Consider the following 17,055-nt stretch of genomic DNA (forward strand, 5'->3'; position numbering starts at 1 on the left):
AGTGAGAGTAGATGGCAGGTAATTTGAAACAGGAAGGCACTAGCAGCTTTGGGAGGGGCTGGGGGTTCCCTGGATTTCTGCAGAAGGTGAGATTGAGCTGAGTCTAGCAAGAAGCCAGGGAAACTAAGATGCAGTGGTGGTGTGTGTATGGGAGGGTATCTCTAAAATGTATGGGTTAGATGTGTGCAGATACATTACAATTATTTACTGCAGTAGAAATTCATGGAGTACAGATACTTCTTAGATTGGCAGATCCAGAATAAGCACTGGCTGTAAGGATTTTTGTATAAAATCTGTAGGTAATTGAATACTTTTAGTTGAAAATTACCTTTGTTAAGGCATTATATACAGAAGTTTTTCGAAGCATTAAAAGATGGAAATTGTACAATATCAATTTAGATTTACAGTTTGTTGAACTGAAGTGACTACGATATTAAATTTATGTATTTTTCCCCCTTTACCTGAATTTCTGTCCTGAAGTGTAGCCCCATACTATTTAGGGAGGACTGCTTGGGGAAAATTTCTTGTATCATTCTCTAAAATCCTATAAAAGTCCAGTGTTCATTTTTATATTTAACTTTCTTATTCCCACATTTTAAAACACCATTTTCCTAGGAATTCTAGACCCCATTTTTTTTTCCTGCTTACCCAATGATAACTTCTAAACAGTAATAGCTTCTGACAGTAAGACTTAACTTCTGTTTCCTGGCATTTTGGGTCCTTGCCCCAAAACTGGCTTTTTAAACTCTTCTCTGGTTTAATGAAGTTCCTGTTTTCTTCCTTTTGGCTACAGCCTTCATCTAAACTGGGAGACAGTAGAGTGGAAAGAGTCCTAAGTTTGAGACTCAGCACCCACCTTTATTGTGTTACTTCAGGCAAGTGGCTTTACCACTCTAAGTCAGTTTTCTTACCGGTGAAAGGGGATAATAATGCTATCATTAGCTGGCTCATAGGATTGGAGTAAAGAAAGTACTTTGTAAACCTTCAAGTAGGAGAGGTGTTTGATATGTGTACATTATTAAGAGAGTTGTTTATTGGCAGATGGGATGCTAATTAAATTACTAAAAGCAGCAATGTTTTATTAAGGCTGGAGAAGGAGCCTCTGGGTAAGAGCAAATTTCAGTGGAATTATGTATAGCTGGAGAATTGATTGTGTTTTCATTTGGAATTTGTGCTTAATAGGTTTTGATTAAACAAAAGAACCCCTAAATATATGCTAAAGAAAATTAATTGCTAGGAAAATCTTGAGTGATTCGATTCAGTCTCATGGTTGAATATTTCACTGAGTCAGTATCAGGATATTGGTAGTATACCTTTGAGTTAGCCCCGTTGCTTATTAGGGTTGCAGATTTGATAGAGGAATCCAAAATGCCATGTGTATATAGAATGAGATGGGAATTGAGTTTCAGTTTGCGCATTTGTAGTTTGAAATTTAATGATGGGTTTAACATATTCAGGGATATCAAAACCTCCCATTAGCTGAATTTTTCCCCCCATGCCCCACTTTTTGGAAAGAAGACAAATTGCAACAAAACAAGTCAGGATATTTTTTAAAAATTTTCCAGGGTGTGGTTCAAGATTGGTACACTTTAAACCTGATCTCTTATACTCTTTATGTTACCCATCTACTGATTCTTCCTATATTACTGGGTGGTTATTAATGATATTCATAAGCATGATTCTGAGGCACTGGAGCATTCTGTTAACTTAAAACATTGTCATTTACAAGATAATACATAATAATTCAGCAAAGTAAATGAATATATTTTAGGAACATGCTGAACAATAAAGATGTTTTAAGTTATCTGGCTTAATGGCCTTAACTTAAATATGAAATGGAGTTGGCTGTAACCACCTCTTTAATACATAAGCAGGACAGTAAATTGAAATTTTACAGTATTATATTAAAATACTAACTTTACTTTTTAAATTGAATACTGAAAAGTTGCCCTCAAAATACTCAGGATAGTTTTGCCTTTACTCATTTAGCTTTCTAATTTGTGGGTCATTTAAGTTTAACTTAACCAATAACTATGTAGTAATACTCTATTCATATGTAGTAAAAAAGGAGGTGTAGGTCTTGGATAGTGAGGTGAGATACTATATAAGGCTGAGTTGGAGAGAGAAGTGAAATCAGAAGTACCCATGGCAGCATGATCTATACTGTATGCTTTCCTTTTTTAGGCTTGTACCAGTTTCATGAGAGTGGGCTCCTTGATTCTCTTTGCACTTCATGTTCTTTCATGTTCTTCATTATTTAGGATATTGATACCTGAATCTCACAGGACAGTTTCTAGGTTGAATTATCTGATGCTGGTAAAGTTCCGGGGAGAGTCTCTCATTCAATAAGTTTTAACCGTTTTCTACCAGGCACTATGCTCCGCCATGCTACTATAGATGCAAAGATAAAACCAAAACAATCATAGCCTCTAAGGACTTAGAATCTTTTTGTTTGGTTTCCAGTTTTTTATAGAATAATATTTTATTTAAAGATACTTAAGTACAATAAGTGTTTTTCAAACAATATAAGATTTTTTTCTACTCTCTTGCTTTTTTCTTCAGTTAGTTTGTTGATTCAGATTCATTATAAGACACATTTAACCTTATCCTAATGAGGGGGAAAATAGTCCTACAAATAAAACAAAGCCTATATTATTCCTATAGAAATTGGACATCAGAAGAAAAGGATGGCATGGGGTCTAATAATGATCTTGATTTGGAGTGTCAGATACACGAATGAAACTTCTTAGGCTTGGCTTTTTTCTCTCAGACCACCTTCAAAGGTCATTATGCATCTGCGTTGTGAAGGCAAAGATAGAAGTATGTAGGAATGTAGGTAGGACAGGCAGGACTAGACATTTGTCCGTAACGTAATGTTAATCTGTTAAGACTTTCTGGTTTATATATATACTTAATCTTCCCTGTTTACCTTCAGAAATTTATGTTTTTGTTGACTAACCAGATGTGTTAATGCTTTCTTTCCTATTTGTATTCTTTTCTCCATTGGTGTTTTGATTTTTGCCTGAAATGAATAGCACTAGAGAGTAAATGGATTGTGAAGTCTCTATTTTTTGTTTGACTTTTGTCTGTTTTCTTTGATTAGTTAAATTGATGTATACAAGTATTTAGTCAATTTTCTGCAATCTTGAAGCTTGACATGGATGTAGATTACCAAAAGTGCTAAAATGTTGCATTTATTGTGGCTTTCTAATAGATGCTAGTTTTTCATATCTTAGCCAGATTTTCTTAGTTTAGCGTTTGATCAGAGGGTGTGAGCTAACTGCAGTTTCTTTTCTTTCTTCTTTTAAAGGCAAATCGGGAGTGGTGCCGAGAAAAATTTCCTTACTAGATGACATTTCATCGCAATGTCAGATCGTTTGGGGCAAATAACCAAGGGAAAGGATGGGAAAAGCAAGTACTCGACTCTCAGCCTATTTGATAAGTATAAAGGAAAGTCAGTAGAAGCTATCAGAAGCACAGGTAAGGAGGCAGGGAAACCGGTTACTCTCCTTAAATAAGAATGTTTAGATTAAAAGCCATAAGAACACAGTAATTACTATCATGCTGGCTCAAACCACTGTGATCCATGAAGTCCATCATTCAGCCTTAACAGTGGCAACAGAAGCATTTTGTGGGAAGTCATGATTGCTCCCATGATGAAAGGCCCTAAAAGTTAGGGAGACATTCAGAATGTTCCTAATTTACCATTCTGGAAAGCCTTGATGAAAGCCATTTGTATTTATAGCCTGTACAGCTTCTTGAAGTATTGAGCTCTGTAAGTACAGTGACTTCTCTGTCAAATAACACTTGTTATTTGTCCTGAAACCAACTCAAGTCTGAGGTTCAAGGTGACAGCCTATCCTCCCAACCCTTCTTTTGTTATCTCGATTCCTGCCACTATCATTTTCTTCTGCAAAATAGCTGTGTGATGCTGAGCAAGTCATTTCACCCCTCTTCCTGTCAGTTTCCCCATCTGTGAAATGGGGGTCATAATAGCACTTACCCTATAGTAAGAGTAAAATGAGATAGATATATAAGGTGCTATCTAAATCTTAGCTGTAATTATTATTATGTAGTGAACAAATCCATATTGAACTTTTCATACCCATCATGATTTTTTATAAAATTCAATAATTTGCCTTCATAGTTTGGCCTTCTGTAGACGAGAGTCCAGTTGTCTTAGCCTATCAGGGAATTTCCTCTTTTAAATTAAGATTATAGAGTGATTCCTAACTAAAATGAGCCATTAGGGTGTGAGACCAGGAAATAAGGTTTCTAATTCTTGCTAGGCTCTTAAGATAAAAAGATGAAAACTAAAACTTATAACTCTCAAGGAGCTTATAATCTGATAAGGAAATAGGACTCTTGTCTCTCCTGTGTTATTACAATTATTTACAGAGAGGGACACTTCTTATTTTTGTCACTCTATGGTGTAGTGGATAGAGTTCAAATCTGGCTTCAGATACTTAGCTGTGTGACCACGGGCAAGTCACTTAACCTGTTTTCCTCAGTTTCCTCATCTATAAAATGAGCTGGAGAAGAAAGTGGAAAACCACTCCAGCATCTTTGCCGTGAAAACCTCAAATGGAATCAAGAAAAGTTGGACATGGCTGAAACGACTCAACAATAAACGCTGTAGTTTGTACTTGTGGCTGTATTCTTTGTGTTTGTTGTTTTAAATCATTGTCATTCAGGATTTGAAACTGAAACTTCATTGATATGGTCTAGCTCCTTTGGTGGCTTTTAATATTTATTACCATCCTTTCCTATTTTGTAGTTATTCCTAGACATGGCTTACAGAGTCTCGGGAAAGTTGCCACTGCCCGGCGAATGCCACCTCCTGCAAACCTGCCAAGCTTGAAGTCTGAAAACAAAGGAAACGACCCTAACATCATTATAGTGCCCAAAGACGGTACAGGATGGGCAAACAAGCAGGACCAGCCAGACCAAAAGAGGTAAGGGAGATTGCTTGTGGATGTTATCATAGACTTAGTCAGATAGGAAATGTTTGTTATCTTGTCAGCTCAAGCTACAGCGTTTCCCAGGGTCTACCTTTTGTAGCATTTCCAATTTTGAAATTGAGAATTAGGGGAAATCAGATTGAAGAGTATCTTCTCTTTAGCTTCCCTTTGCTATGGATGATTCTTGCTTCCTATCTTTGTTTTGCCTAAATGTTAGAGTTGATGGTACTATGTAATAAATGGAAGAAATTCTTATGACTAATATGGTCTTTAAAGTATCTTTTGTTTGCAAAAGCAGGCACACTTGGTCTCGTTAGAAAAGGCCTGTTACATCAAAGAGTTTCTGTAATGGCTTGCTCTATACTGCTTCTGGGTAACATATTGCAGAGTTACTTGGGAAGTTGAGAACTAATATATGACATTCCCTGTTTCCTGAGCACAAGGGTCAAAGAAAACCATGTACTTTAGCAAATTTGAGGTCTTCTGGCTAATCACATGCAACTTTTTAAGAGAATCCCTATATGGTCGTTTACATTTCATTTGACTAGACAGACTTTGGTGTTAACATTTTCTAGTCATAGTGCTTTCTGTAATCTGTAATCTCAGAGTGTTGACTCTAAGAGGGTCAATTTTAGGATGAAGGAATTGGGGCATGAGAGGAAAGAGTTTCTTCATAATTGCCTACCACAGAACTACTTGTCAGAGCTACTTGCTGGACAAGAAGACCATCAGTATGTTTTGTCCTCTTAGAACAAGAAGGTAAAAGTAGCTCAGAACATGGTTTTCTCTGATCACTGGAAGTGATAGTGATATAGTCTATTAAAAACCCATGCGGGGATAGCTTGTAAGGTAGGTGGGCAGATGGAGGGAGCATGGTGAGCTGATCCATTAATAATAATATTTTCACATTCCTAGAGTTTTTTAGTTTTACAGAGTGCTTTTCTCACATCAGCCCTATGAGGTAGGTAGAGTGTAGTTATCCCTACTTTATATAGAGGGTAACTAAGATTTGGAGAGCCAGGAAGGATCTTATAAATCACTTGGTCCAGTCTTTTAATTTTTTCTTTTTTTACAATTGAAAATTGAGGCCCCAAGAGATTGTGAGCTCTCTGAGATTCAAGATCCGATCCTCTGATTCTAAAGCCAGTGTTCTTTGCATTGTAGCATGTTGCCTGTAGTGAGCCAGTGTATGCAGGTTTAGAAAGTAAACCCAAAATATAATCGGATGAAAAGGTGTTAAGACTAGCTAAAATGAAAACATAACATTTTTATCCTTTGAAATACACACACACACACACACACACACACACACACACACACACACATCTCTTAAGAATCATTCCACACAAGTTCCAAAATCTTGTGTGCTTTGTCTTGAAAATAAGTATTATACATGATATATGAATAGTGAAATTTAGGCTCTCCTTGTGGTTCAGAGAAAATGATTGGATGCCATTTGAGATTGTCCAATAATAAATGTTTGACAGCCTTAATGAGGAATATTCATGCTAGAGCAGATCCACAGGGGGTGAGGTGAAAGAGGAAATTTATTTAGAAGAAATCGTGCTTGCTCAGTCATTCTCTATATTCCTTCTACTGCTTTTTCAGGTGTTCATGCTGGAATGGGTGATTATTTCCTTTCTACTCCAGCTATTTCTTTCCTATAATGATGAAAGATAATTAGAACTAGGGCTGATTGCATCCTAGTGTTTGGGGGTAGGAGGCCCAAAAGTGACATCTCTGGACTTGACTGAGCAGAGACAGTGAAATGTAGGAAAGCCCCAAAGGCCTCTCCACAGCAGCCCTCTTTTTGATGTGGAGTAGTGACTAAAAAGAAGGCTTAGATTGTAGCAGGAATGGAGGAGGAATGAAGAACTTCGGTTGACAAATGAACTCCTAACATAGGGCAAACTATTGCATTTTCCCCTAACTCCCACCCCCAAAGCTGGAAAAGCAGTGACTAGGTTGAGCTACTAAATCAGAATACTGGGCTTTCTCATTAAAAAATGTTTTTTTTTTTTTGTTTCTCTGTTGTTAAAAAAAAAAAAACTTACCTGTGTTTCAAGGAGGCGAAACTTCTGACAATTTCCTCTTCTGTAAAATGAAGAGGTCTGACTAGATATATCCTATGATCCCTGAAAACATGAAGATCTTAGACTAGAGAATTCAGTGCATCACACTGAGCATTTAAAGTTAGTTTCTTTTTCTGTGGTTCAGTCATCCCCTCTATAGAGTTCTCTTCATTTTTATCTTTTGTAAAAAAAAAAATTGAGCTTTTGTAGACAAATGCCCCATAGAAGGGCAGAGGGCTGTTCTGTTCTCATGTAAAAGGCTTAATTTCCCATTTCTTGCCAGAATGTTGAGGAAAGAATTGGTTTTTTTTTTTTTAAAAGGGAGTAATAAAGTAGTAGATTTTACCTCCATCAAACAGTTGAGCAGTTGTAGCCTCTGGGGTTTTGTCACCGTGCAATATCTTATCTAATAATGCTGGTCGTTGTGCTGATTTTATCTAGTTCCAGTGTGACGGCCGCACAGCCGCAGGAGTCGCTGCTGCAGCCGGGTTTGCAGAAATCTGTCTCCAATTTACAGAAGCCGACACAATCAATCAGTCAGGAGGTAGGTGCTAGTGTCCATGTCCTAAATGCTCCCTAAGCTCTGTAGCCTTCACATTTTTGTTGGGAACAAGTGGGAGCTGTGCATGACCTCTGTTATTTTTCGAGAAGTCTGGCGTGTGAATAAGACTTTGGAAAATCTTTCTGTGATATCAAATATTTTATATTTAACAGATATTGTTTTAAAGAATGACCACAGAATAACAAATGGATCAGATTTGGTGTCCTTTCTTCTCCCTCTTGTCTTTTCCTTCCCTCTGTTTCTCTTACCTTTCTTCAGCCCTTCCTCTGAGGGCCATCCCTTATGAAAAAGAAGGGGAAAAAAAAACCCACTTCAGCACAATTAACCAATGTGTCAACCAATGTTACATGCAGTTTTCTACACCTATAATCTCCTGCCTCTACAAAGAAGGGAGGGTGGTGCTTTTTTTTCCTTTTGTGGAGCCAAGCTTGATCATTGTAGTTAAGTGTGATTTCATTTTAATTGATGATTTTGTTCTTTTCCTATATATTATTGTAGTGTTTGCATATGTATATGTTGTTTTCATGGTTCTGCCTACTCGACTTTGTATCAGTTTGTATGTATCCCCATGTTTCTCTGTATTCTTCATAGTTTGTTTTATTGAACAGTTTTACATTGACATACTGCATTTTGTTTAGCTGTTCCCCAATTGATGGTGATCTACTTTATTTCTAATTCTTTGCTACTACAAAAATGCCATCAAATGCCATTTTGTGTGTGTATACGCATGTTTGTGTGTGTGCACACACGTGTGTGTGTGCATGCATGCATGTATGCTCATCTGTGTGTATGTATACCTTTTGTTTTTTATCTTTGAACTCCTTTAGGTAAATGCTTAGCAGTGGAATCTTTGGATCAGGGTCTAAATACTTTAGTCACTTTCTTAACATAATTCTTGATTGCTTTCCAGAATGGTTGCATTGGAGATCCAATTTGATTGCTGTTGAGTGATCTTCTGCTTATAGAAACACCAGCCTACACAGAATTATAGCAAAGCACTTTTTGCTTGATCGTTTTTCCATTTCCACATTGGTAAAGTGGGATTTATAAAGGAGGTGGTAAACAGAATGTTCTTTTAAGTTATTGAATTAACCCTCCTAACTTTCCCCTTCCCTCCATCACGGCCTGTCCGTTGGGCTTGATTGATATCAGTAGGAATATAGATTTACCTGGTGGCTAGAAAATTATAATGTGGTGAAGTACATTCAGTGCTAAGGTTGTTAATGCACATTAAAAGACAATAGATCCAGACCTAGATATCAGAGAATCAGTGAATATCTTGAAAGGCAGATAGATGCCACAGAGATAGAGTGCTGGACTTGGAGTTAGGAAGACCTGAGTTCAAATCCTGTATCAGATACTTGTGTGACCCTGGGCAAGTAAATAACTTAATCTTTCTCTGTCTCAGTTTCCTCAGCTGTGAAATGAGCATAGCACTTACTTCCCAGGACTGTTGTGAAGATCAAATAAAATAACGTTTAAAGGGCTTTGTAATCCTTAAAGTACATAAATGCTTGCAACATAAATTACATTTAGATTATATTGTTATCTGATCAGGGGATGGCTTTTCAGAACTTTTCTCCTCTTTTGAAATTTTTAATTGAAATGTGGGTAAGTATGTGGCAGTGCCAAAAGCTTTTTGTCTCGCACTAGCCTTTTAAAAAACCCCACAAACTTAAAAACCACACCAGCCTGAGATGCAAGATTGACTGTTCCAAATGAATTGAGCCCTGCTGTCACCCATTAAAGAACACACAAGGTTGAGTTCAAATCTAATTTCCCAGAGTTTGAAGCTTAATTTTTTTTTTAGTCACTCCTAGAGCTCTTTAAATGCTGTGCATGTTGTTCAGTGCTTCTTCTTAGGCTGGGAAAATAAGATAGTGAAGTTGGAATTCTTTCGTACTTTTTGCTTTTCAAAAGAGACACGATTTGGCAATTTTTGTACTAAGGACAAAACTAAGTCTAACTGACTGGTCAGTTAATGCTTTCTTCCATTGTCACATTGGCATTTGCTCCCAGTGCAATGGGATGCTTGTGACTGGCATGAAAGGTACACATTCCTGGCTGCAGATAGACTTGGAGCAAGTGCAGGATGGGGTAGACAAGGCAGTAGCTGAAACTTTTCTTCAATGCTTGCACAATTTCTTCCCCATCAAGTTTGATGGAGGGTCATATCCCTACTTGCTCAGTCCAATGACTTCTTTTTTTTTTTTAATTTAAGCCTTTTGGGGTTTTTTTTTAAATGTCAGAGTAATTTCTTTGTATTTCTCTATCCCCCATTAAATTCTCCCTTGTAACAAAGAAAAAGAGCTAAACAAAATTGAATGATGGAACAGCTCTGCCTTGTTCTCTATGCAAAAACATTTTCCATCACCACTCTACTAAGAGTGATATGTATGTCCTTCGTTCTCGGGAATCAAGATTGTTCATTGCTTCAGTTCATTTGTCTTTTAGTGTTGTTTCTTTTACATTATTGTAGTCATTGTATACTATTGTTCTCTTGGTCCTACTTTCTTCATTCTGCAACACTTCATTTCTCTGAATTTCTCATATTCGTCATTTTTATGTTGTAATAATATTCCATTACTTTCATTTATCACATACAGTCTGTTTAGTCATTCCTCTATCAATTGGCACCTACTTTGCTTCCATTTTTTTGATTCTACATAGAATGCTACTATTAATATTTTGGTACTATGTGGTATTTCCTTTTGTCTTTCACTTTCTATGGGTATATTGTATCCAACCCAGTAGTTGCATTATTAGGTCAAAGGGCATGAACAGCTTAGTGACTTTCCAAATTATTTTCCAGTATACTTAAACCAGTTCACAATTCTACCATAGTTTTTTCCCTGCCATTTTACAGCCTTTCCAGTGTTAATTTTTTTCATCTTTTACCTGAAAAGTATCATGTGAAACTTAAGAGTTTCTTTAATTTGAATTTTTTCTTATTAGTGATTTGGAACATTTTGTCATATATTTACTGATAGTTTGTGTTTCCTCTGAAAACTATTCATAGCTTTTGACTTTTTGTCTATTATGGAATGACTCTTGGTCTCATATTTATGTTAGTTCCCTTTGTATCTTTGATATAAAAATTTTATCAGAAATACTGAAAGCCATAATTTCCCCTCCGATTGACAGCTTCTTTTCTCATTCTAACTGCATTGATTTTGTTTCCAGTGACTTATTCTAGTCTTCACCTTTGTCCACTCAGTGCTGGTTAACTCATTTATATTTCATATGAAAAATCACAGGAGATCTACTCTGTTCGTTAGACATGTGCAGTTTTTTTTTTTAAAGCATCTGTTTCATGCCAGGTCTTAGGGATACAGAAGTGAGACAGTTAATGCCCTTGAGGAATTTCTTTTTGGGGGGAGGTGGGGGAAGGGAAAAGAACTTATACACAAGTAAGGAAATACAAAACTGATGCAGAGTAATTTGGGGGAGGAGGAAAGTATTAGCAACTGGGAGGATTAAGAATTGCCTCAGGAGGGGGCAGCTAGGTGGTGCATTTGAGTAGAGCATTGGCCATGGAGTCAGGAGGACCTGAGTTCAAATCCAGCCTCAGACACTTGATACACTTACTAGTTGTGTGACCTTGGACAAGTCCCTTAATTCCAATTGCCCTGCCTTCCCCCCTCCAAAAAAAAAAAAAAAAAGAATTGCCTCAGGAAGCAGCACCTGAGCTAATAGAAGATATAATTAGGAATATAGATTTACTACAAAGGCCTGAAGATGGGACATGGAATGCTATGTATGGGGAGTTGCTGATATAAGGGGAATGATGCCATCTAGATGAACCATTTAGGGCAATATTATTCTATATTCTATATTGATTGTTATACAGGTTTAAGCAATATTAATATTTACCTATATTGATATTAATTTATTTACTATTTAAATATGATATTTAAAATATGTCTTTATTGCCTACTTTTTTCTAGACTAAAAATGTAGAGGTAGCCAGAGGGTCCCTAATTGTTGTAGCTCCCAGAATGGGAGTGTAAAAGCAACTCTTCTGTGCTTGGGAGAAGCTGGTGTGCTCTCTTTACCATTTTGACATGAACTCCTCGAAGGCAGAGAGTATTTTTTGCTTTTCTTTGTATTTTAGCACTTAGCACTATACCTGGCTCTAGGCACTGTTTCCTTTTTTTGGTTGACTGTTGAAGGGATAGGTTGGGGAAGAGTCTTCAGATGGTTAGGGCATCTCTGTCAGTCACCCAAATCATTTAAGTTGTTATTGTTGTTTTTTTTAACTATCTCCCTTTTTAATTGGAAGAGGAAAGCAGTTAATAATGACCCTAGTGAAGGTTACAGCAAGGAATAATAGCTCCATGAGGAAAACTGGATTAATTTTGAGACCCAGCAAATTTAGATTAAGAGGGAGGATGTATTTCTAGAGTGTTGTGCCATGCAGAGTAAGAATAACCATAACTATTTTATTCTTTGTGTTTGTTTTTCACTGATCTATTGGTACTCAGACTAATTCCCTTTATGACTGACATACAGTTTAAACTAATATTTAAAAAGTCATAAATTTAGTAGCTATGAACCAAAAAAGGGGTCAAAATTTTATTAACAGTCTCTAAGCTTTAACAAGAAAATCAAATGAACTAACAACCAAGCAAAGAAAATGCTTTTCTTTCATGTGTCTTGTTCCACACTTAGTTGAAGTTCTACTTTAGCTCTATTTTTCTTCCTTCTCTTCCAGAGAAAAGATAAATAGTTGCAGACACTATGTATGTGTGTGTATAGTTCTAGTTCTGCTGATTCTGCCCTGCAACATCTCACAAGGTCTTATACTGTGCAGTTTTAAAATGGCTGGAAGACTGGAGGTGTATGTAGTTGGTGGGCACCAGAGAACATAGAATGGACTCAGTAGAGGGATTGAAATAAAAATTTTGGCTTCATTTAAACTGTACTCTAACCAAAACTAACCAGCCATAGCCTCATTTTTGTTTTCTTCCTTCCTTTTTATAGAATACAAATTCAGTGCCAGGTGGACCAAAGTCATGGGCACAGCTGAATGGAAAGCCAGTAGGACACGAAGGTGGTGAGTGTGGGTAGAGGGAGATATATAGTGAACCACTGAGGTGGGCCTAGTTAGCCTTAACTTGGTCTGGCATTGTACAAGATGATTCTGAATAGCTTAATTCCAAAGCCTTTGAATATTATGTTACTGCTGCTGTGCTGTGTATGTAGCTGGTTTGTTTTGCAGTGTGTTGGCTCTTTGAAATCATTGTATTCTGAAAGAAATATTCATGTCAAAGGGTATATAGGAGAGCTGACAGGAGACCCTGTCAGTCTGTAATTTGTACTACGAATAGCTTTGTTTGGTAGGATTGTATATTTCTTTGCCAGAACCCCCAAAGAAATGTTGCATTACCTTGCACTGTCTTTGGATATTGGGCTATAAATAATACCCCCTTAGGGAATTTGTTGCTTGGTTATTGGCAATTATGTATGTTAAACCTGTAGAGGAAAAGGGGGCAGATGCAGGTATCAAGGGAGATTTTTCTGTAATTTCACAAATAAATGATTGACAACTGTCCAGAATGAGGGATAATATTGAATTTGAGTAGAGGTTATCTCAAAACCATAAATTCATACAAGTCTAAAATTCCTATTGGTTCTATAAATGCTTGAGGTTCTTTGGTCAAACTTGAACTGGAAGGAATACAGGCCAAAGGAATGACTACAACATAAATTTCAAAGTAAGAACAAAACTAGCTTCCCTGCAGGTAGTAAGGACACCTCTAGCCATCATGGTGGTGATCGATCTATTCACTTTGGGAAGACTAATAAACAAGGGGGAAATTTGCCCTAACTCCTTAGGAGAGCCCTGTCTACAGGTGAGAAGCCTTAACATTTTAGAATGGGGAAAGGGGATGAGAAAGGATTTGGTTTGTGAGAAAGTTTTATTACTTACTCTAAAACAAGCACTCTTTCTTCCATAGAATTTTAATACCCTAGCCTTTGTCAGGCAAATTATATAGTTTTATAGCAGGCAATGTAAGAACTTTCTGTGAATACATTTGGTTCATAGTGCTGGTTGGTGCTAGAATTAGGCTACTTACTTCTATTTCTTGGTCCCTACTTTGGATATTAACAAGATGTTTCAGATAAAAAGTGAGGGGTGTGATGGTTTTATTAAATATGTATACGGAATTATTAAGTAGTTTTCATAGCTTGGTGGAAAGACTGGTGTTAGGAAATTACAAACATTTTGGATTAACATACATACAGACCATGGTTATGAAATACTTAAGAAAAAAATAGTTGTAATAATCACATTTCAAATCTTGGCTCTAATGCTTGGAGAGGCAGTATGGTACAGTGAAAGAAATTGTGACGTTGGGATCAGAGGCCAAACGTTCAAATCCTACCTCTGCCACATGCTACCTATGTGATCTTCGGCAAGTCATTTAACTTCTGTGGAAGGTTAATCTGTAAAATGAGAGAGTGAAACTAGGATCATATCTATTAGAGATGGGAGCTTAGAGGTCATCTGGTCCAATCCCCTTATTATATGGATGAAGAACTGAATCTCAGAGAATTTAAGTGTCTTGTAATTTAAGTGACTTAAGTGACTTGACCAAGGTCACACAGGTTGTAAGCAGCAGTGCCAGGATTTGATTCTTGAAACCAATTCCAGTAAAATCTCATTGTATCACATTGCCTCAGCCTTTGAGGTCCTTTCTGGTTGTTAGATCTATGATCCTATGATATGATCATGTGATTTGAAGAGTGGTTTTTCAGGACTCCTTGGTTTTTTTCCTAGCATTAGTACTTTTTTGACCCTAGAAGCCAATTTTCAATTAACTTGCCCAACATTTATTATGTTCCTACCATATATATGCATAGTACTCCTAGTTAGTTGTTGGTGGAAATACAAAGTTTAGCTAATACCTTATGCCCCTGTTAGAATGTAAACTCCATTAAGGTGTAAACTGAGGAAGGACCTCAGGGGGATTACGTTTTAATGGAGGATAAGCCACAAACACATATAACCATAATGAAAAGCATTCACGTTAAGTGCATTAGAGAGTTTCAAAGCAAAGTGCTGTATGAGGTCAGATCCCAAGCAGAGGCCACAGAGAAATAGGAGGTGGGTATGGGAAAGGGATACTTAAGTAAGATGTCATAGAGGAGGTCACTTTTTTGAGTTGAACTTTAAAGGCTACACTGGAGTTCAAGCCCTATACAAACTTGAGCAAGGGTATGAAGACAAGATAAGCATATGGTGTATTAAGGGGACAGTGAATAGGCCAACCAGTTTGGCCATAGCGTGTGGAGTAGATAATCCCAGAGAAGACTGAAATGGTGGGCTGTTAACAGACTGCGGAAGACCTTGAATTTGCCTGCAATACCTCCATTTCTCAATTCCTATGGGGCTGGGAAATCCCCATCTGAGACTAGTGACTGAATTTTTTTAAGTTAGTGGCTTTGCAGTTAACTAGGTTTGTGCACTATTGATAGAAGTTGAAAGAAATCTTAATAGGAGCCGTGTTAAATGGTGAAAGGCAGTGTGGTTCAGTGGGGAGAGCACTGGATTTGAAGTCGAGAGGAGTGGGGTTTACATGCTGGCTCTGCAGTCTGTTAGCTATCGGAGGTGGTGTTCATAAAAGATCCCAGGCTGATGGTACTGGATACTGAAGTATTAATTGTCCACAAACCAGGCTATATCCTTCTCCCTTGAGGTAACTGATGAGAAAGAAGGGCTGGGTTTCAGTCGTGCCCCAACCCTCGGCTGAGAGGCCTGGCGTTTGGCCTTTGAGATGCTGCTTTTATAAAGATGATTGTAGCCCAGCGATTTATTTATATTTGATCTACTATTTTGCCAGCCATTTCTACAGGGGGGCGATCTGTAGCAGATTCACGTGTGTGTTAGGGAGGTGAGGGTGAGTTAGCATCCGGTACGATGTGTACGTGTGTATTTGGCTAGTGTGTGTCATTGGCAGTGTCACTGTTACAAGTTCAGGTGAATGACGAGTGAGTGACCTGTAAAGTGAGAAGTTACAGTATTTTTAACTTAGCAATATTTATCTTTTTGTGTTTTCTATAGATTGTAGACTGAGAAGCAATGGAAAGAGCAGTATATTTGGAGTCAGAGGACAGGTGCTTACATCCCACTTATCATTATTTATATTAACTTTCTGGACTTCAGTCTCCTCGTTTGTAAAAATGAACAGGCTAGTCTAGATGACCTCCAGGATCCTTTCCTCCGGCTGGACCCTTAATCTGTGATTATTTGTCTTTTGGCATCTACATCTCAGTTACCTAATATGTAAAATGCAAGAATTAGACTAGAGAATCTAAGGACTTGTCCAGTTTAAAGATTTTCTATGAATAATGATAACTTGGATTTATATAGTGCCTTTCTTCCTAAGATACTATAGAAATCAGGTATATGCTTAATGCTTATAATTATGCTACCATGGCCATCTGAGCAAAGGAAAATGCAAAAAAAAAAAAAAGCTATATTGAACACTGGCTTTTTTAGATCCAGTAATCTCTCATTTTAAAAAATAAACCTCTTTATATTTTATGCTTGCCAATGACCTTTTATACCATGAAACAATTGCAAGCTAGACACATCTTTTACAGCAGTTGCTCCTTTGTAACACTTATAAATGGACTCTGATGTGTACAGTTATTACCATGGCAGGCTTATTTGGCTTTGGAACTTCCTTACTAGCTGTAGCAGAGAATGAGTTGCTGCCTTCTGCGTCTGCAGTAATTCCAGCAGCATCTGCCTTAGTTAAGCAGGACCATGAATCACTAGTGTTAATTATACTTCAGGGAAGCTTGTACTTAAACTGCACAGGGAACAGTACCTGCCACAGTCAGGCATTTGGTGTGTGATTCTTATTATTATTGTTGTTATTGGCTTCACCAAATTTATGGCATGCAAGAGGTCTGTTCGTCTTTCAGAAAATTTCACTAAATCCCGCTGTGAGTTCTTGAATGCTTCACTCGTCCCCGAGGGCTAACTGTTTGAGGTTAGGGGACTTGAAGAGATGTAAACAAAAATGAGCAGAAAAAGATAGACTAAACATCTATCTAGGGTAGGAACAGTTTGGGAACACCTGGTGATATAGGTGCCGTCTGAAAATGCTGCCAGATACACTTCAGTTGAATTTCCCGAAGACAGTGTCTGCAGCTTCATTGTAGTCATGTGTGTGTAGTCAGGCTCATCATCAGGAAGGCATGAAATTTACATTTTATTTTTTTCCAAGAGTGGTGGTGAAGTTGTGCTTATCCATCAGCCCCATCAGCCGCATCTCGTCACCTGTTCCCTTATAACCAACTGTATTCGTTTGCAAGACGGTTTGTAGTGGTAGGGGTATGGTGGTGTATGGTCTTCGGGCAGAAAGATGTTTACTTGCCTACTTTCAGGATGGAACACATGACCTTTGCCCCTCACTACTATTGTTCTCTAATCAACCTAGGGTGG

General features: G+C 37.5%; 1 protein-coding gene across 8 annotated transcripts in view; it reads left to right on the forward strand.

The window, feature by feature from the left end:
- PRRC2B (proline rich coiled-coil 2B) overlaps positions 1-17,055 on the forward strand; it is a 106,273-nt gene that overhangs the window by 45,853 nt on the left and 43,365 nt on the right. For all 8 annotated transcript variants that reach the window (XM_036751747.1, XM_036751749.1, XM_036751748.1 and 5 more), the window contains exons 2-5: positions 3,311-3,480; positions 4,778-4,955; positions 7,475-7,577; positions 12,579-12,651. In XM_036751747.1, the coding sequence (XP_036607642.1) occupies positions 3,366-3,480; positions 4,778-4,955; positions 7,475-7,577; positions 12,579-12,651 (469 nt within the window). In that variant the 5' untranslated portion in view covers positions 3,311-3,365. The remainder of the gene's footprint in view (positions 1-3,310; positions 3,481-4,777; positions 4,956-7,474; positions 7,578-12,578; positions 12,652-17,055) is intronic.

The sequence above is a fragment of the Trichosurus vulpecula genome, chromosome 3, assembly GCF_011100635.1.
Source record: "Trichosurus vulpecula isolate mTriVul1 chromosome 3, mTriVul1.pri, whole genome shotgun sequence".
In the NCBI taxonomy this organism is placed as follows: domain Eukaryota; kingdom Metazoa; phylum Chordata; class Mammalia; order Diprotodontia; family Phalangeridae; genus Trichosurus; species Trichosurus vulpecula.